At 36.3% G+C, this 22,022-nt stretch overlaps 2 protein-coding genes across 2 annotated transcripts; both read left to right on the top strand.

Annotated features, from left to right (window-relative positions):
• Positions 1-1,311: 1,311 nt before the first annotated feature.
• On the top strand, positions 1,312-4,869 carry LOC128511219 (acidic mammalian chitinase-like). Its single transcript, XM_053483974.1, has 12 exons — positions 1,312-1,359; positions 1,465-1,517; positions 1,621-1,647; positions 1,748-1,952; positions 2,067-2,123; positions 2,241-2,406; positions 2,533-2,657; positions 3,232-3,355; positions 3,515-3,697; positions 3,855-3,971; positions 4,071-4,203; positions 4,310-4,869. The coding sequence occupies exons 2-12, from the start codon at positions 1,493-1,495 to the stop codon at positions 4,552-4,554; spliced, it is 1,407 nt and encodes a 468-aa protein (XP_053339949.1). The 5' UTR covers positions 1,312-1,359; positions 1,465-1,492; the 3' UTR covers positions 4,555-4,869.
• A 2,787-nt stretch (positions 4,870-7,656) lies between these two features.
• zc3h11a (zinc finger CCCH-type containing 11A) lies at positions 7,657-20,713 on the top strand. The gene is made up of 16 exons (XM_053483659.1): positions 7,657-9,790; positions 9,904-10,032; positions 10,181-10,300; positions 10,887-11,010; positions 14,444-14,638; positions 14,722-14,793; positions 14,897-14,977; positions 15,070-15,189; positions 15,917-15,985; positions 16,061-16,162; positions 16,248-16,769; positions 16,864-16,925; positions 17,054-17,534; positions 17,659-17,825; positions 17,922-18,022; positions 19,422-20,713. Exons 2-16 carry the CDS (start codon positions 9,970-9,972, stop codon positions 19,627-19,629), a joined length of 2,487 nt encoding a protein of 828 aa, XP_053339634.1. The 5' UTR covers positions 7,657-9,790; positions 9,904-9,969; the 3' UTR covers positions 19,630-20,713.
• Positions 20,714-22,022: the final 1,309 nt, after the last annotated feature.

The raw sequence follows: 22,022 nt of genomic DNA, 5'->3' as shown, positions 1-22,022 counted from the left end.
TGATGTTATGTAATTTTACTGATTTTTTTTGTGGCAAAGATGATAAGATATTATTAAATATATACCTATTATGATGTATGAAAAAAGATAAATAAACAGCTGATTAACTCAATACCAAGGGGTGTTTTGCTCATAAATTCTGGGGACCTTTGAATCTTTTAGATCTTACAGGACCAACGCTAGCGCAGAGGCTATAACTACCTCCCAAGATAACCAGTGATAGATATTTATTAAAAAAACAGTGTGACTTTTTTCCTTTCTTTTTTTAAGACACAGAAGGCTGGCTCATAAATGAGGGTGTTTGATAAGATAAGGATTCTGAGGATACAAAGATATTTTATAGCTTAGCAGATAGTAGTAGTGTGAATTGCCTGGTTACAATGTAAAAAAATAACCCAGCGCAGGTAATAAATAATGTTATATATACTAACTTTTAAACATGACGCTTTAAAAAAAATTATTACCCCCTCTTTTAGTTTTTTTTTTTTTTATCTAATCATAGGGGATACATGTGAAAGGCACACACACACACACATATAGTATATGCATGTGTATGCAGACACACAATGCCTTGCCAAAAAAAATGTTGCCCGCATCAAGCAAAAAAATTAAGGAGATTTGAAATTTGAAGGATTCTTAAAAATCCCAACACATTAGCAAAGTCCAGCCATGTGGGCATAAGAGAAACACTTGTTAGGGAGGGCAATCAGAAAATGGGATTGTAAAAATTGGACTTCGGAGCAATGGAAAAAGCTCATGTCATCTGATCAGTTCAGATGTCTGATGATCTAATGGGTTCATATGTACAACCCTCTGAAAGCAGTGTTATTGTCTGGGGTTGGTTTCATTTGGTCAGGTCCGGGCTTAGGCAATAAAATAAAGTCAGCTGACTGTCTGAATGTTCTATGCGAACTAGCCACCAGGGGAACACAATAACAGGAGCACAATACTATGCATAGTGTGTAAATTAAATAATAATTATTGAAAGTATAATTGTATAGTAATTAAAATTAGGCTTAAATAATAATAATAATAAAAAACATGTATCCTTACCTTGTAAAACATGTGCCATACCATCACATCTCACAGAAGGACATGTTCTTATTCTGATTCATTGTGGAAGATCTGAGTAAATCATGCAAGCACAAGTTATAAAAGCATCAGCATTTCTTTAAAGGTAGTCCAGAGTTCTTCGCTGTGCCAACTTTTTATCAACCTGAGTCCTATCAGTCCACACTTTACTCTTTATCTCTGGATGACCTAATAACCTTTCTTACCTGATAGATTAAGCCACCACTTACACTATTTAAGGTCTGTGAGCTGTAAGTACATTTGTCTTTGATCCAGAAAGGACCCTAAGTAAGTATTCCATGCTTAAGTCTTATGGTAGTCTGGCAAAATGTTTTTCTACATTTATAAATATTAAATGAAATTAACAAAAGTAACCTCTCTCTTGGATTACAGAATTAAAAACACAAGAAGTGCTATTAAAATGACCAGGCTCACACTTCTTGCAGGTATTTAATAACTGTTTTAAATTTTTAGTTATTTTTCCTTTATTATTATTATTATTATTATTATTATTATTATTATTAATAACTGGGAAAAATGTTTTTATAGGCTTGTGCTTGGTGCTATGCCACTTTGGTGAGTCATGTAAAATGATAATTCCTATTAAAATCATTACTTGTATTTTGCTGTAATTTTACTAAATTGTTTTATTTATACTTGTGTTTTTATTTTACAGCAACATCCAAGCAACTGGTGTGCTATTTCACCAACTGGTCCCAATACCGACCTGGAGCTGGGAAGTACACACCTGCTAATGTAGATCCCTTCCTGTGTACACATCTGATTTATGCCTTTTCTATTATTAACCATGCCAATGAGCTTGTCACATATGAATGGAATGATGAAACCCTCTATGAATCCTTCAATGGCTTAAAGAAAACGTATGTATGACATAAGCGATCAGATATATAATAATAACTGCAATGGTAATTAACTAACAACACTGACATAAACTCGAATAGAGTATATTTATGATGTTTTCTTAATCTATACAGCAATGCCTACCTTAAAACTCTTTTGGCTGTTGGTGGATGGAATTTTGGCTCATCTCAGTATGTATATTTTGAATTTCCTTTATTACTAAATAACAGCGCTGGGACACTATGTTTATTAGATGACCTTGTACATAAAATGCAACTTATGATAAATAAATCCTCCTTCATCATCAGGTTTTCCATCATGGTTTCTTCGCCTGCCAACCGTCAAAAGTTTATCCAGTCAGCCATTTCATTCCTAAGAAAACATAGGTTTGATGGTCTGGACTTGGATTGGGAATACCCAGGTGCCAGAGGTAGCCCTCCTGAAGACAAGCAGAAATTCACTTCGTTGTGCAAGGTAGGCTTGAGAATGTAATCCAACACTGGATAACCTGTAACTAGCTAATGTAACTATCTGATTTAAATGGAGTTGCACTTTTTTGGGTGTCTGACTTAACCAATTGTTTTGGTGGAATTTGATCAGGAACTGGTGGAAGCATTTGAGGTAGAAAGTCGAGCTACTGGACAGCCTAGACTGATGCTTACTGCTGCAGTATCTGCTGGAAGAGGGACAATTGATTCTGGATATGAAATAGCCAAGATTGCAAAGTAAGTTAGAATTTTAACAGATATTTAAAGATATTTAATCGGCAGGAAAAGAAATTACCAGGGATTACCCCTTTGAATATGATCATGGTACCTAGGTGTCAATTCAATTTGTATTGCACTTCTGTTAGTTTCATTTTATAATGAAACTAACTAACATTTTTACAACTATCCAAAATTTTTAAGCCTTTTTTTTTGTTTTTTTACAATTTTAAACAAACTTAGCGAATAATTTACTCCCACCACACAGGATGCTGTGCAGCCCGCCAATCTGTGAAGTGTTTAGAGTGCACCCGAGAATAATAGATGAATGGCATAACATATATAACATATATAATCATATATAAATTAAAGATGGTTTTTAAAAATAAATAAATTTCAAAGTCAGTGTGGTGATACATGAATTGAAAGAATCATACATAAGTGAATAATTTTTTTTAATAATCAGAATCAAATAATTAAAAAGAAAGCAGTTCTATCTGTTATGTATAATTTGTCAGTTAGGAAAGAACTCTCTCTCTCTCTCTCTATCTTTCTCTCTGTAAATTTCATAATTAACATTTGACTGAATTTCTAGCTATCTTGACTTCATCAATGTGATGACCTATGACTTTCATGGAACTTGGGAAACCTTTACAGGACACAACAGTCCACTGTATAGGGGCTCTGAAGACTATGGAGATCTTATTTACTTCAACACTGTAAGAATGCTCTGATAATTTAGTCTTATCGCACTGGCTCAACACTATATTGTAGTTCTAAATATATTGTTTGCCCTGATGTGAGTGATGAGTTTAGACATCTAGCATTCATTGTGTATCGCAAAACACTAACGCAAAAGCTGTTTGTTTCTTGTTAAGGATTACGCAATGAAATACTGGAGGGACAACGGTACCCCTGTGGAGAAACTAAGGATGGGCTTTGCCACATATGGTCGTACCTTCCGCCTCAGTTCATCAGCTACTGGAGTGGGAGCTCCAGCCAGCGGAGCAGCTTCTGCTGGTTCTTATACCCGGGAGGCCGGCTTTTGGTCCTACTATGAGGTATTGTGAGAACATTAAACATAAATGCATTGTAAATTGTATTTTTTTACCAAGCTATAAGTTTATACATTATACTACCATTCCCACATATGAAAAAAAATTAATTGCTCCAACTTTAACTAAACTGCTAATTAATACAACATACCACTTTCCCCAGATCTGTGGATTCCTTCAGGGAACAAAACTTGAGTGGATTGACGATCAGAGAGTACCCTATGCTACAAAGGGTGGTGAATGGGTTGGCTTTGACACCAGGGAGAGCTATGAGATCAAGGTGCTTTGGATGTAACAGAGTAGCAAGAGAAAAAATCTTTGGCAGAAAGGCAATTACATATATCATGACTTTATACCTTTACCACTGCTTTCCTCATAGGTAAAGTATCTGCAAGACAACAAGTTTGGTGGGGCTTTTGTTTGGGCTCTGGATCTGGATGACTTTTCTGGGGACTTCTGTGGGCAAGGGAAGCATCCTCTTATGAGTCACCTCCGCAAACTCCTGAATATTGGTAGGTAGCCATTCATACCTGTTATTACTGTTACTTAAGTGATAACCTCAAAACATATTATAATATACCATTAAAACAATAATATTTTAATGTTTCTGCAATCTAGATTTTCCCATCCAGCCTTCTACCACTACCCCCAAACCTGGTTTATCTACCACCCCAAAAACCACCACAACTACCACACATGAGCCTGGTATAAGTGGATTCTGTGCTGGAAAACCTGATGGCATTTATGCACATCCTGATGACCCAAATAAATTCTACGACTGTGCTGGAGGTAAAACCTTTGAGAGGAGGTGTGGAAATGGAACAGTGTTTAATGAATCCTGCAAGTGCTGTACCTGGCCTTAAGATGAATAACTTTCAATAGCCATTTTGATGCTGTACAAGAGCAATGACATTTCCCTATATTGGAATTGAATGTTCTTAAACTCCTAAACAATATTGGTAGAATTCTTGATTAAGAGAACAATTTTTGACTAATATTAATTTATCATCATTACACAAAAAAAAACAAAAAAACAAGGAAAGAAAAATATGCATAACACTGTTGTTTATGGACCTGCTGTAAATGTTTATTAACAATTTTAGTATGGAAAATGTGATTTGTTTGTATAATATTAATTTGTCTACTTTTGAAGAAATAAAACAAATATTTTGAAGCAATGGCAATTTAATTTATTTTATTTGTTTATCTTGGTGTGTTCAATATATGCCCACAAACAAGCCTAATCCACTGAGGCCGCACCTCGCAACACACAGCACCTAAAGGATCTGCCGCTTGTGCCTCATACCAGACGCCACAGTACACCCACAGAGGGCCTCTGGAGCCATGCCCAGGGGGCCAAAATTGTACTTGAAATAAAAGTCAGAATCTGTCTGCAAATGATAAAACTGGTGATCAAAATACTTGCCGTTCAACAAATACATTTTTTAAACCGTTCAACAAATAAATGATTAAATAATTAGAATATTCGAGAAAGCAGTAGTGGAGACTAAAACAATATGTGTGTATTACAAAATGAAATCAAACATGCAGTTTCTGTATTCTTGATCAACTTAAGAAACTTTACAATCTTCACATTTTTGTGCACTTTGTGGTTAAAGTAATTGCGACTTAAGAATATCCTTTTTGTTTTTTGGTCACCCGCACCTCCAAAGCTTGGAGGCATGAGCTACGTGGAGGTGAATTTAATAACATTTACTACTTTAAATAGGAAGTAATTTCCTGCTTCAAAACAGGCATAACATTTTACTTTTACTGTCAACCTTGCTTATATGGAGCATCAAACAATGTGCTTATATTGAGCATCTTTTTAAACCACTGTACTTTAAACACTGCCTTTATTTGTTTTTATAATTTTTATTCTAAAAAATGGTAATCATTATTATCATTAGGACAGTGTTTTGTTTGAACTGCAGTTTTCTGTACTTATTTTAAGAGCCAATTAAGGGGAAATGATTTTCAGCAAACAGTTGTATTGTATTTATAATATTTGTATCTTACTCACAGACAGCACAGTGGCTTATTGGTTAGCACTGGCACCTTGCACCTCTAGAGTCCGGGTTTGTGTGCATGAAGTTTGCCTGTTCTTGGTGTTCTTCTAGGTCTCCTGGGATAGGCTCCATGGCTCTCCCTGAGGTATAGATGATGAGAGAGTGAGAGTATCCTATTCATAAAATAAATGATGCATCAGATATAACTTACACATTTGGGGAAAATACAATGTAAAAAACTCACAACAAGTAAAACAAATAATTATTTTTTCAAATAACAAATAATTGAGCTTACCAGACAAAATCTATTCTATATCAAAAAGGTAACAAAACACAAAAAAATGATATGCGCAACAAAAATGCCAGCTTCTCACTGCAAATGCATGAAATGAGAATTACAGTGTAGACACACGCCTATCAAATAATTTTTTAAAGCTTATGAACAACAGCGCACTGCAACTACAAGAATGACACCAACACAATGTTACAAATATGATTTCAATACAATGTTCATTTATATCACTTAATTTTATCCAATTTTATCCATCCTGCTGATAGTAGTTTCTCCTTTCTTTTGGTGGCTGATGGGCTGACCAGGACTTGAACACCAGCCTTGATATTAAGAACAATCACTGCTTACCACAGATTCACTGGGAACCTACTGCTGAGGCTAGTAAATGCCCATATAGTGTTGGGAAGGTTAAATTGGATATGTTACATTGCACATTTATGGTCATTATATCTCACATTCATACGTATTTGCACATTCCCGGGACATTTCTATTTCAATTCTAAATTCCATATCAATTTCCACACAAGCTTCTATATTTTCCATATTTATACAGGCAATATTGTCTATATTTTGTAAGGTTTTTTTATTTCTTTATATCTTATATTTTATATTGTGTTCTTCTATTTTTTCTGCAGCAAAGTTTTTCTTTATTTTCTTTATATTTTATTTCATAATTTCTTTCTTATTGATAATCTTAATTTTAAGATCACGAGCAGTCATATAAGCATTTTACTGCATATCGTACTATGTATGACTGTGTATGTGACAAACAGAATTTGAATTTGATAGGTTATAGATTACTAAATCGTCTGTTAAAAATACTAGTAATGTAACCCTTTTATTCACATCATGAAATTATTGCAACATTTGCTTTTTAATTAATTTTCAAACAAATGCTTGAACCTGGGCAACAAAGATAAGACTTTCTAAAACATACATTTAAACCAGAATTTTAAGATATACCTTTATTCGTCCCACAGCGGGGAAGGCATACTATTAGAAGATTAACATGTGGCATCAGTAAATCAAGGTATGAGAAGCACTGGACTGTTCAAAAAGCATTAGCTGACTATTAATTCATTTTTCATGAACAGAGATTAAACAGTATATAGTCTACTGTACAGTGTCTACTGTATATAGTCTACTGGATGGCCACCAAGCAAAATCAGGATGTACATCATTTTATGTGTGTGATTGCACTTACATAAATTAGAATACTTAAAGATATTTTCTGGGGTTTAACCTCTGGTAAATAGGCATTACACCACACAGTAATGCTAAAACTCTTTTCTGATTTCAGAAGAAAATAATGAAATAATGTTGAATTTTCAGCAATGAATGGCACACATCCCAGTCCAATGACATGGCCAGGCATGACACTTTTGGGTTCACTAGTCCACATACACACTATGTTTTATTAGGGTTTTCAAAAGATTTCAACAAGACAAGATAATAAATTAAATAATCTACCGTATATACTTTATATATGTCCTATATTTTATATGAGAGATAAGGAACGAAATCACCACAGAATTAATCGATTATTTAAATTAAAGCATCAAAAACAGCTAATAAATGTTTAATAGTATGGCCGCCAAGCTCCGCCCCCGCGGTACGCTATCGTCACGTGACTTACATGGTTTCTTCCGCTTGGTGCCATTTTGTTGGTTTAACCCAGGCCTGGACCCTCAGCGACTCATGAGCTTATAGGAAAACAGGTTTAAACAAGTCGTAGACATATACACTGGTAATTTCTATGCTTCATTTGTTTAAATTATGTGTTTAATTTAATGGCCTCAAACAGTTTGTTTGTAGCTGGCGCTAGAACTGCTGAAAACGTTTAAGTCGAGCGAATGTTAGCGGAGTTAGCTCACGTTAGCTAACGTCATTAGAATCCGAATCACGATAATGTTGTGTTAAAGCAAGTCATGTCTTCCTTCGGGACGTTCTATCATTCATGAGTCATTTGTAGTGTATACAAATTTGAGCTATTTAGGCTAGTCACAACAAACGGAGGTTTGTTTTCAGCAAAGCTAACACGGCTCTGTTGTAGAACGGCTTTGTTAGCCACTTAGCTATTTAACATTGTATGTATGGATTGTTACCTCATCTACACTGCCTCGCCAAAAGGTCACCCTAAAAATCTAATAATCAAGAGTGTTTGTTTTACATGTTTAAGGTGTTAACATTTCTAATCCCAACTTGTGGCTTCTCATTTCTTAAACAAGAATGTTGCAAGAGATCCCATGGTCGTGCAAAAGATATTACTGGTTCAGAAGGATCGAATTATTGGCTTGCATTCAGAGAAAAACAGCTAAATGTTTCCTGGAAGTGGGTTAAAAATTGTCCAACGCCATATGGAAATCTGCAAGAATGATCATAAGGATGATGGGAGAGCACTTAAACGGTACATAGTGTATTACAGCTATGGTTAGTAGTGGAAGAGCATCTCTTTGTGGACAATGCAATGAAGGATTGGGGGCCACAAGAAAACCACTTGCAAGTCAGGCTGTTTAGATAACAGCCTTCATTTTAATATAAATATTGCATGTGCGGAGAAGACAGTTATTTGACTCTCATTATCATTACAAGAACTTGACCCAAAGTCATTCCTATCTGGATAGAAATGAACGTTGTGAAATTGCATAAAATTGTCAAAACAGTGCCACAATAAATACATGATGCAATCAGAGCTAAAAGCAGTCTCAAAAAAATATGTGGGGGCCAGTTTTTTGGCCAGGCAGTGTATATTATCTGTGGGTCTTCCCTAGCCCTTTCGGTTTCAAAGTAAGAGTGCGTATTTAACTACAGCAGCTGCTCAGAAACATAAATGCATGTCGTTGCTACTTTTGCATTGATTTTAGTTAAATATTAGTAATTGAATAAGTTGTTTATTTTATGTTCTTGTTATAGTAATGCTTCAGGAAATCATTCTAGGAAATGTTCTATGAAAAAATACATTCTAAATTGTAAACATGATACCCATTCTGTGGTATTAAAACTGACCATTGGTCCAACACAATAATTGTTTAGTTGAAGGCCTAGGCATACTTGAGTCAGAGCGTACTTTAGTACAGGTTGTTAAACAATGTCTTTTTCAGCTTCTGAAGCTAAAATATAACATTCTTTTGTGAGCATGGCACTTGAAAGTGTACTTGAATCATATTTTATTAATTTCTCACTCATATACCCACTTTGTGAAGTGTGTGGGGAGTGTTTTGTTTTCTTTTTAAAGGTTGTGCAGGAATTTCTTCTACAGCCCTGGTGATAACTGGATTTGGATAGAGGCCAACCAGTGGAGAAATATCTCTGAAGATTATCCCCACACAATTTTTCCCCCCTTCACATTGGATCATTTTTTTTTTTTTCACTTAAAAAAAAATTATCGTTTAGATATCCACCTCTATTTAGAGTCCCACAGTGGGTGTGAAGAAATAGAAGACCAGTTTCACATACACACATGCACACACATGCAACCACACATTTACACACACAAACGTATATATACGCCTTCAAGATTTTTGTTTCCACTCTCCCTGGCTTTCACCTTTGATGTTTAGCCTGAAGATTTTTGCGCTTTCACCAAGCAGTTGTTTTTAATTGAGGAATAGAAAAGGACATTTCACCACGATATTACTTGTTAAAAAGCAGTCTAAGATGAGCAGCTTTGTCAGTGACGAAAGCCTCTCGCGCACCTGTTAACTCTTAACTCATCGGTCAAGTCTTCCTTCAGGACCATTACAGTTTGGAGACAACCCAGGAGACGTACCCCTGGTGGAGACGTCATATCCGCTGCAGGTGAGTGGACCTCATCTAGTTGGCATGGGGAAAAAACTATTAAATCCCAATTAAAAACTTTAGCTATCTAAACTTGTATGTAAGTAAAACTTTTCTTGTTGCGCTTTGACTAGGGAAAGTCTAGAGGTCTAAGTAGCAGCACTTGAAGAGTTCCTGACCAGCAAGTGTATTCCCAGACCATGACCAGCATGAACAATAAGGGAGATGATTGCTATTTCTACTATTATTCTACGTGTACTAAGGTAACATATATTGTGAAAAAAGAAACAACATAATTAATGACCTCGTCACAAATGCTTTTTCTTTGTGTTGTTTATGGAAAGGTTTTATTTTTGTTAAAAAATTTAACACGTTTCCTAATTGCTTTCTATGTTCCTGTTTCTTTTGAAGGGTGATGCTTGCCCTTTTCGACATTGTGAAGCTGCCATGGGTAATGAAACTGTCTGCAGTCTTTGGCAGGAGAATCGTTGCTTTCGCAATATATGTAAATTCCGTCACATGGAAATAAAGGTAAGGTGGATGCTACTGGAGCTATGCTAAGTTTCCATGTAGCTTTTAGCAGTTATCAGAATATTTAAAATAGGGCTGGCGGCATTAGCATGTAAACACTTGCAACAAATTTTAAATCTTTTATGCGTTAAAATTATTCAAAACAAATTACTTCATACTCCTCACACTTTCTTAATCTGATGCAGCGTGCAATTCGAGGCAGATAAGTGTTGTTAAGATGACATAAGTGCTTCCATAACTAGTTTTAAATGTGGGTTATGGCAGGCATCTCCTCTCTCCAGAACTGCAGACCATACAGATCTCATTTCACCAATGCTAGTCACTGACATTCAGTGTAATTAACAGCTGTTAGAATACTTGTGATGCGATGTGGTACAGATGTATAAATGTCCCAGCTCTTCATTACCACTCATGGAATACCTCTCATCCAATCAAATTACTTGGTTGGAACTAACTGTTGATCACTACTGTTGGTACATTTTAAAGTTATTTTAGGCTGTAATTTCTAAATATTTTCTGTATGCAGTTTTTTTTTTTTCCTAAATATGGAGCTCTTGATAACTATGCACTATTATTTATCTCACAGAAAAACCGCAAAGAAATTCCATGTTATTGGGAAAATCAGTCAAGTGGATGCCAAAAGTATCATTGTGCTTTTCACCATGAGAAGCCACGTTTCATTGATGGCTGTTTTGTTGCCCCAGACAAAGGTATGGGAAAATCCTTTAGATTTAATTTAACATATGATATTTTATCCATCTGTGTGTGAGAGATATTTGCTATTTTGTAGTCCCCGGGAAGCCTTGTTTATATATTCATTAGTAATGTAAAGGATATGCTTATCAATAGAGTAGTAAATATTAAGTTTCAGTTGTAATGAAATAAGGTGAAGTTACAGTAAATGTCAGTGTAAGCATAAAAATTTAATGTTTTAGTCAAATTATAAAAATGGTCTTGCTGAAAATATAAATTTTGATAAGTCATTTAAATTTAGCAGTAGCATTTTATGTTTAATTTATTCCTATATATTTGCATATGTCTGTTTAGTTTGTGGTGGTGCGGGAGGCCAGTGTGGCTGAGCGCCAGGCGTGGCACAAGGTCTTTACAGCTCCCTCTGGAACTTTGTTAGAAATCTAGCTGCATAATTTATATTTACTTGCTCATATATGAATTAAACCTAGTAAAGATATAGAACTCTTTGAGCTGATCAAAGTTTATCCAGTTGTTGTGGCATTTGCTAAACAGGAAGTCAGTTATTTTGTGTTGTTTGAAGAACACACCCATTGGAATGTGATGTACATCTTATGGAATTCACATGATTTGGACCAAACAGGGTCCAGTCTATCTCAAGACATTGAGGATCTACCATTGTCAGGGGCTTAAACAGGTCAGCCTGGGTGAGGCCATAAACCGATGGCGAATAATAGGAAACAGGAAGTGGCTAATAACTTCTGTGTAAATTGAGTGATGTACATCACCTCAGTTAAATGTTAAGAGAAGATATCTGCTCACGACATGGCTACAGTGAGTCTCAGTCATAGCGCCACCAACTGGCAGCGGAAAGTGTTTACTTAAATATCTCATATTTTGTGGTTAATTTGTAGCTAATTTAGCTATTTTCAGGACCGCAACATTTAGGAGACAGTCGCAGCAAGGTGTGAAACAGACCAAGAGAGAGAGTAGTGCAACAGGGGTGCTTTAATAAAGTTGTTTAAACACATTATCAAAATTAAATAAAATTGTGAAAACAATGGAAATATGAGTGCCACTCGAAAACAAAGAAAGAATCAAAAACAAACCCTAGTTCTAAATCCCAAACTAACTATTAAAAGAAATACAAAATAAACCCGAGAATCTTCGCCGTATGCGACGTTTTAACTACTCCCCTTAATATAAGAAAACAAAAATACAGAGGGGTGGGATAAGACTCAACCCAAGCTAACAATTGATTATTAGGATAACAAGAAATAAAGCAAAGCACTAACATGCTTCCTAACAATGGGGTGAGCTAGCCATGTAGTAGGCTAAACTTCAACAGTCTTTGTTTGTAAACACACACAGTTCAACAGAACTCTAGAGAAATCTCCAATCACACCACCCAGCCATAAACAATGTTATAAAACAAAACACAACTGGGAAACACTAGTCAAAACATGCACAGTTGAGCTTGTTGGAGCACATGGTACACCGTCAAGACGCACGCATACCACACACTAAATGCAAGGCCTCAAATACTTCCAGCACACCACTGATTGGCAAAGCGCCATGATGTTAATTATGATTGACAGCCCAGTCAGCCAATAACCTCAGACCTAAGGGAATGAACACAAAAGGCAAAAGAGCAAAAAGGGGAGAAGAAACAAACACACAAACATACGTGGAACGTAACAGTTGCTATGGCAAGGTTTTTATTTTAAGTTCTTATTTCTTACAAGTGTAAAGTTCTAATGTTTCAAAACATTTTACATAGAAGGAACAACTGGTTGTGAGTAAAATTCCTTAGTTTCATGATTTTGTCATGCTCAAACGGCTCCCAATAATATTTTACATTTATGAGCCCTTTGACTAGACATGGTTTTGGCCTGGCTCCTGCAGTACTAAACTATGTCCACTAGATGGATCAGACTTATATTTCCCCTTCTTTTAATATGACTTCATGTTTACAATTTAAACATACTGTATACAGAAATAATAAATATAAGCACCACACACTACACATCCTACACACACACACTACACATCCTACACACACACTAACCATCTGCGCACACACACATTACAAATCCTACATCGCCTACATAGCCATACCGATGCCTAATGCTAAAAAGTGGCAAATAACTTGACACACAAACACACCCATATATATGCACACACAGTATAGACATTAGAGTTTGGATGCTGAGTCCTTTTTGACATAAGTGGACATTGTTGTAATCTGTTTCATTAGACCCAAACCTGTCAGTTTTGTCTTTTAGACATTCTCCTTTAGGTGCACATGCACTGCCTTTCTGGTGTGCCCGGGTGGCGATGGCGCCGGTGCTTGGCCCCGTCATCTTTGCTTGCAACTATATTTTTTGTTTTTAACATTGTATGTTAGTACTGATGATGTCGAAATAATGTCAGAACAAATATAGAATTATGTAGCATTAAAAACCTGTTAAATAGCACAGAATAAGTTTTATATTTTTGATGCTTTAAAGTTGCCACCTTTTGCTTTGATGACAGCTTTGCACATTCTTGGCATTCTTCATCAGCCACCTGGAATGGTTTTCCATTAATATCCTATCACATCTCCATGCTTTACAATGGGAACCACATGTTCAGGAGCTGTTTGTTCTTGTTCTCCGTGTTTAACATAGACACGGCGGTTTGAACCAAAAAATCTAAAATTTGGACACATTAGACCAAAGGACATTTTCCACTGATCTAAAGTCCATTCCTTGTGTTTCTTGGCCCAAGCAAGCACTCTTCTGCTAAACATTTAATGTTGAAAAATGTCTGCCACTTGGACTTAGAGAAGCTTATTGTGGGCTTTAATTTTAGGGCTATAAGTAAGCGGGTTTCTGAGGCTGGTCATTCTAATAAACTAATCAAACTACTAAAATTGAGTCATGAATTGTAAACAGGTTATTAAGACCTGGTGAACCCTCATCTTCAAGGAAGATATGTGCCCAAAAAACATTTGGGTTAACTGGGTACCTGAATATACTGAATAACTAGGTTTCTTTCATCAATATATTTTTCTTCCTTAATCAGGGATATTCGAAGATGGCAATGCTAGGATTCACCATGCTCAAACTGTGTGAGAGTGGTTCAGGATGGTTTTCACACATGGACTAGCCTGGAGTCCAAATCTCAACCCTATTGAGAATCTTATGTGCTGGAGAAGGCTTTTTGAAGCTCTTTAATACAAGAAATGAATGAACCTATGGACTGAAATAGATGTTAACATGACATTAAAACAATGGCCATAATCAAAGCAAAAAGCGGTTTAACGAACTATTAGAGTAGGTTTGTTTGTTTGATTATTCTGGGCTCTGTGTGTACCTATCTATATTTGTTTGATTATTAATTAAGGTCAATTCCTGAATAATCCAAATTCTCAGTCACATAAAATAATTGCCAACAATACTTAATTTACAGGGCCTGTAGTAAAGAAGGAAACGGAGGAAGAAGCCCCGACAGATGACCATGTTTCGTCTGCTTCTGCCAACATTTCCACCACCACCAACCCACAACTCAGAGGGGTCATCAAGGTGGAGACTCAAGAAAGCGTCCCCAGTCCCACACACCCACCAGTAGTCATTAATCCTGTGGATGATGAGGATGACGAAGATGGTAATATCATTTCTAGATTCTTATTTATTTAAATTTTAAGCAGTTTTGAATTTGCTATTCTAAATGGCCTTCATTACTGTTAGTAGATCAGTTTTCTGAAGAGGGAGAGGAAGCATCTGGTGTCTCTCCAAAGAAACAGCTGAGCTCTAACAGAGGTAGCGTACCTTCTTTCTGATAATTAGTTTTTCATGTTGCATTGAATTCTTGTAAAATTCTACAAAAAGGGAGACTGTGTTAAACTTTGTTACTTGTTACTAGATGAGACACTAAATTTTGGTATTAAAACACTGGAGGAGATCAGACTGATGAAAGCTCTGAAGGCTAGTGTAAACAGACCAGGTAAATTTAAGTCACTTGTGTTAAAATTATTCCTGTTTAATGTAGCATAGTGATGCTCATACATGGTGTCTTTTTATGTCTTTCAACTTTAGGACATCCCTATTTGCAAGACCCTAATGAGTTCTCCTCAACAAAACAGAATACTGACAGGTCTGGCAAAGAGAAGCAAATCATTCAGTCTGTCACACAGGCAGCAGTTTTAACTACCAGAGGTGTGTACTGGGACAGTAATTACCATAATGGACTTTTCTTCATTACATTATAACCTTTTTTAATATACCTAATTGTAAAGTTTACTATTGTTTTTATATTTAAATGTGCGAATTATTTTTGTGAGATTAGTTATACGATTCAAATGAACCAAACCTCCAGTGCTAAATATATTTTTTTTTATAAAATCAAAACACCAGCACAGATCATGCCAGATTTTAATGTTGCTTAGCTATGTTTTGGATGAGAATAATATTGTTCTTTTGTCTACATCTCTAAGTAATCTCTTGTAGTAGCATGCTTTTATATTAAATTAGTAGAGCAACATGTATAAATAAAGTACTGTGTAAAATAATGCCCCTCATCCCAAAGATACAGACCTTCTTCTTTCTTTTTTCAGCAAGTTCTTGTCTCTCATTTTCAGTTCAGTCCCTTTACCCAAATAAGTCATGAACCAGTGAAAAACAGGTTCAGGTGATCAGGCTGATGATTAGTATACTACTAATGCTAAATGATGAGTTATTTAAAGAGCTAAGAGTAAAGTTGTAGTGAGGGTAGTTCTCCTTTTATTTAATCTTTGTTATCTAATTTTATAAGTATAAATATGGGGTGGCTCAAGACTTTTGCACAGTACTTTGCATATGATTGTAATTCTGATAATGTAATCAAGTAAACATTAGAGGACATTGTGGCAGTGTAATGTCATGTTTTTTTGTTTTTCATTCTCAGGTTCTCGTGGTATAATGGAGCCTGGTAAAAGGAAAATTACTGACAGGCTTGGAAAAAGATTGGAAGAAGGTACTGTGTATGGTCTTGTGTAAATTAACATAATCTGATTTTTTTAAGCCTATAACCATCATGTGCTTTGTTTAGACATCCTTGTGGAAGGTGGTATATGCCTGAAAGGGTCCCTTGCTAAGCGCCTTGGTGGATTTGTTGACCCTGAAAGCACTATGCCTACACAAAAAGATAAAAGTAAGAGTCTTTGCTGTGACATGATGAATATTACCAGTACATTTTTATTCTGCACTTAATAATCTTTTTTTATTTACTGTTTTAGCTCTGAGATCAGTGCATGAGAGACTTGGAATAACCTCTGATATCACTACACCCAAGTCCCCAAACAATGAGCCAAAGCCTTCTGGTGAGATCCGAATCAAAACTCTTGAGGAGATTCGCAAGGAAAAGGCTGCTAAATCTCAGAACCTAGGCGAAAGTGTTGCAGCCGTCACTGAGGTCTCCACAAATGCACTAAATTCCAGCATGAAAGTAAATAAGCCTGCCAGCATTCCTAGTTTAAAGACTTTCTCAGAGATCCTGCATGAGAAGAAAAAACTAAAGGACATAAAGGTGGTGCCTCAGCAAGGTAGCAACAGCACTGAGAAAGAGGGGCCTACAAACACAGGAGTGCTCAAACTTACCGCCCAAGCAGCAGAGATCAGAGTCAAGACGCTCGATGAGATTCGTAAAGAAAAAGCTGCCAGAATGCAAGCGAAGTCTCAGGACATCACAAATGATGATGCACCAGGTTCGAGTGATGCATCCCGAAAAAGACGAATTCCTTGCAGTGGCAGGACTGGATGTAAGTTTTAGAGATTAGTTTTCTCTTCATTTGTTATTTTTGGAATGCTTTAAAAAATATCATGTATTTAAAATGGATTAAATTTTATTTACAGCAGCTATCAGCGCAAGAGTTCAAAAAGTGCTTGATTCTGAGAAGGTGGATTGCATTGAACAGGCAAGGCCTAGTTGTGATTTTCTACTCATTATAATGAGAAATGCTTATTTACATTAAATCTAATCTTGTAATTCTTTTTTTTTTATGTTTTTTTTTTTCTTTTTCTTTTTTTTTTTTGGTGAATCTAGTCCACTGCAGCCAATGGAAAGACTAACAGCTCCGTTCAAGATGTAACAGTAAAGACCTTCGACGAGATCATGAAAGAGAAAAGACTTCGCAAGCAGCAGCAGCAGGAGGGGGCTGCAACTCCTGTTGAGCCAGAGGAAGCTGCCCAGAAACCAGTCCCGATAATTTGTGAAAAAAAGCTTCCTGCTATCAGACCAGGAATCATCCAAAGCAAAACAAATTTGTCCATACAGCAAGACAGTAGAAATCAGTCCTCCTCTCCTGTCCCGTCCGGAGCACCACGGAGGAAGTCTCCAGAGATTCAGAACAAGGAGAATTCTCTTAACATTTGTCCTAAAAAATCCAAGTCATCCTCCTCAATGGCACTTCCAGTGGATGTTTCCGAGATAGCAGATTCTTCAGGCCAACACTCACATGAGCAACAACTGGGGGAACCACAGGCTGTCACTAAGATACCCCCAAGCAAAACATCTGAATTGAAAGGTATAATCAAGCATCATATTCCTTTCTTGCAATATTAAACTGGAATAGAGTTCATTGACCTCCTTCAAGAAGCTTTCAATTTAAGTTAAAATTTACAATGTGCAATTTTTGTCTTGTTTTTTAGTGAGGCCCAAACTGAATGTAAAGCCATCAGTAATGAAACCAGCTGCTCAGGTGAAACCTGGGCAGAAAAGGAAGGCTGCAGGCATTCATTGCTCTGCTGTTGCTGAAGTAAAACCTCTTAATTCTCTACCTTCACCTGGTGTTGAGCCACCTAGTAAGCGATCTGAGGTGAAGCATTGGATTTATTAGCAGAAGTTCATAATTGTACTAAAACTGTAGTTCTTAACCTAGTAATAATTAAGCTCTTTAATATTTGTCCCTTAGTTGTCTGCATCGTTGTGCAGTTTGGAAGTTGAAGCCGGGGAGCAGCAGGTATCGTCATCTGCCGAGCAGTACTCGCCTGAGATTCCTCCTGTTCCACAAAGGTATGAGCCTATTTGTTTATTCTAAAATAAATGTTCAGGAATGTACAAGGTTTCGATTCAGGTCCAAATTCAAATTTCCTGTAATGTATAAAGGAGTGTTTGAGTACGTGTCTGCTAGTGTGCCTTATGATGACTTGGCACCCCATTATGGGTGTACTTCTGCCTTGTGTGCCGGGTCTACCTCGGATAGTCTCCAGGCTACCTGTGACAATGTACAGGATAAGCAATATAGAAACTGAGTGGGTGGGAATATATAGCTGCAATACTGATTAAGTTAAGCTAACTGACCAAATGACACACAATTTGGTACATTAAGGGGCTGTGCCCACCAGCTGCCTTAAATTTTAATCTTGTATGACAAAGAATCGCCAGCATACAGGTCTGTTTGCTCTTTGGCAACATCACCACCATTTCTTGACATGCCACAGACAACCTATTGGACATACAGACACCAAAATTGATAACAAGCACAACCGAGCAGCCAGTATGTGCAAAGACGTATTGCACCACTTGGTGGTGCTCTTGCATATCGCACAATTTAGTACGATTTGGAAAAGAAAAAAAAGCTCTTAAGTTTGCAGAAGACGTGAAAAGAATTTTTTTACATATACTTCAATAATAAAAGTAATAAAATGGCAGGCAAAGTGCCTCCAGTGGATCTTTGGAGTGAAATTTGTTTGTATAATAGTTCACATGTTTTCATTTTTGATTGGATCATGATTGCAACTTATTTATTTATATAAATCTATCAACTATTACCTATAATTGATTGTACCACATGACTGTGAGAAACTAGTGTAGCACCTTCATATTCATTGGCCAGCTAGGGCTCTCAACAATAAGGGTGCATACAAAGTTTGGTAAAAAAAAAAAAAAATGTCTGCAGCTTTTGTGGAGTTTCGTTTTTGTTTTTTTCCATAGTGGGCAAGTGGGCAATTTTTGCTTTTTGACCAGTGGGGATAAAGCTATTGGCATATCAAAATTTAAAGATTTGACTCGATGGGTGTCCTGGATGGAAGGATGGAAGTAGGGATGTAAGAACACCATAAATAACGTAAATCCCTTAAGCTTTGCACTCTATCACTGTGCCACGTTTCATAAAAGCAATCAATCAATACTATCAGTATACTATTAATATATCCTGATGATTATTATTTCTGTGCATGGCAGCATTACGGTTGTGTTTACAGAGCCTTATTGTTATGATTCTTAAATAAAATCCTGTAAAAAAAAAAAAAAAAAAAAAAAGCACAAGCAGAAAAAGGGCTTAAAAATATACATGTTTTTTTTTTAAACTTGCAACCAGCAAGTTGATTGATTGCTTGGATAGTTTTTATTTAATTCTAGACATAATTCACTAATTTTCTTATTGTATTTATATTCTATGATATTTTTGTAGCCCTGTCATTAAGACTCCCTCTCGGACACGTCGGGCAAGTTTGGCTTCTGCACGTAGCACTGCTCCTACAGCAAACTCCTCTATGGATGAGTTTGATGACCTGCTGGATGAATTCACTGATGATCGGCTGGAGGATGAACTTGAGCTGGACCCAGGCAAAGGCGAGGATGACCTCTTGTTGGAGCTTTCTGAGATGATTGACAGCTAAACTCAGGGAATACTTCTTTTCATTCACTAAATCATGTAAAGCTATTTGTCATCAATACCATGACTTCAGCTGGGGAATAAAAAAAAAAAACTATTTTAAACATGGATTAAAATGTTTTATTTTTACTGTTGTTGAAATGTTAGTTTACCGTTTAGGTTTCTGCTCTGTTTTTCAATATTTAAATGTTTTAAATATTGCATATTTGCATATATTTTCACAGTAATTCATGTCAATATTAATGGCTGTTGTAAAAATCTTAAATCTATTGAGCCATTAAATTATAACCTGCTGATCAATTCTTATTTGATCCCACTGTACATTTATAGCTTGTTTATTGTACCTGATTTGCTGAGTAATACAAAGAACTTGCAGCAAATTGTGTAATATTTATGCAGAAAGTGTTTTGTATACCATGTATGCTTTTTTGAGCTAAGAAATAATGCAGGATCAGGAAGAAAAGTGATGTCCTAATCATCCATGCTCTGGTACATCCTAATTCATTTCCATCATTTTAAACTGGATTTGATAATGTTTAATGACTAGACTGATAATATTATTTTACTGAAAAGTTAGTGTGATATTAAAATAGTGTCTTGAATTTATGAATGGATGGTATAGATTTATTTTCAATCTTTGGGTGTTTGTCAAATATATTATATATTGTATGTATTTTGCTCTGCATTTAAGCTTATGTTTAAACTGTTATTCATATTTCATGTCCAAGTTATTGATGAGCAATTGTTCCTCTTTCATTCTTTGACTTTTTTTTTTTTTTTTTTACTGTTTGTAAAGGTTCTCAGGGACTGTTACCTTTCCAGATATTTTTACCCGTGGTAGATTTAAGTACTTATTCAGATAGTCATTGTCTCTGCATTGTTTGTAGTCAAGATGACTCGCTTAACCTATGCTTTTACACAGGAAGTTATATCTGGCATCTACATCATGGTTGGTTTATTTGCAGCTTTGTGAAACACTTAATCAAAAACATTTTCTGTAAAAAAAAAAAAAAAAAAATTCTTTGACATTTTTTGTTTATTCTTGATTTGCAGTTGAATCCAAATTAAAATTGTTGCCTTCCAGAGCAGTTTATTTGTGCAGCAGTTATTACAGCTACCTCTTAGCTCTTGCTCACTGTTTACTGTCTTAATGGAGTTTAGCTCCTTTAGCACCTTGCAAAAAAGTTTATAATTTGCTCTAATATTTTAAAACAACACAATTACAATTATATTATATAATTGCATGAAAGTATACAGTATATACTCACTGGCCATATCCTTGGGTATACCGTACTAATACAGGGTTGTACCCCATCTTTACTTCGGAACTGCCCAAAGTCTTTGAGGACACATCCCTTAGAGATTTCTGTCCATATTGACAGGATAGCATCACAGTTCCTGCAGGTTCGGTTCCACCACATCCCGAAGGTGCTCTATTGGATTGAAATCTGGTGGCTATGGAGGCCCATTGAGTACAGTAAAATCATTTTAGCTTTGTGAAGTGGTGTGTTATGTGGTCATAAAGGGATGTCAGCAACAATACTCTGTGTATGTGCCTGTGGCATTTAAAAACTCATTTCGTGTAAGTGCCAAGAAAATATCCCCCACACCATTACACCACCAGCAGCAGCCTGAACTGTTGATACAAGGCAGAATGGATCACTGCTTTCATGTTGTTTGTGCCAATTTTTGGCCATACTATCTGAATTTCACAGCGGAAATCCAGACTAATCGGAGCAGGCAATATTGATCCAGCCTCACATTATTCAGTGTTGGTGAGGCCATGCACATTGTCAGTCTGCCAAACAGTGTGGTCCCCGGCTGCTGTAGCCCAGCTGAAGATCATGAAGACCAAGGAAATAGTGATTGTCTCTTGCATTGATGATGGGGGAGTCGGATTCCTGCATAACATCTCCAGCGCATCCCAAAGATTCTCAGTGTGGTTAAGATCTGGACTCTGTGGTGGCCAATCCATGTGCAAAAATGATGTCTGATGCTCTCTGAACCACTGTTTCACAATTTGATGAATCCCAGTATTGTCATGTTGGAATATGCCTGTGCAATCATGCCATCAAGAAACAAAAAAATCCATTGATTGAAAAAACCTGGTAAGTCGTCATTCTGTATATATTTAGGTAGGCAGCTGACCTTAAATTTTTGGGCATGTAACATTGCTGAACCTAGACCTGACCAACAGAAGTAACCCCAGATCATAACACTGCCCCCACATGCTTGTGTGTGGAAACTAAGCATGATGCATCACTTCACCCGCCTTTCTTCTTACCTGAAGCGTCCATCACTTTGAAACAGGGTAAATCTGGACTCATCACACCACATGATTTCGCCAGTGATTCACAGTCATTCTATATGCTCCCTACCAAAATGTTAAGTAATTAA

Source organism: Clarias gariepinus, chromosome 23 (genome assembly GCF_024256425.1).
Source record: "Clarias gariepinus isolate MV-2021 ecotype Netherlands chromosome 23, CGAR_prim_01v2, whole genome shotgun sequence".
NCBI classification, from domain to species: domain Eukaryota; kingdom Metazoa; phylum Chordata; class Actinopteri; order Siluriformes; family Clariidae; genus Clarias; species Clarias gariepinus.
This window is presented reverse-complemented; position numbering and strand designations above follow the sequence as displayed.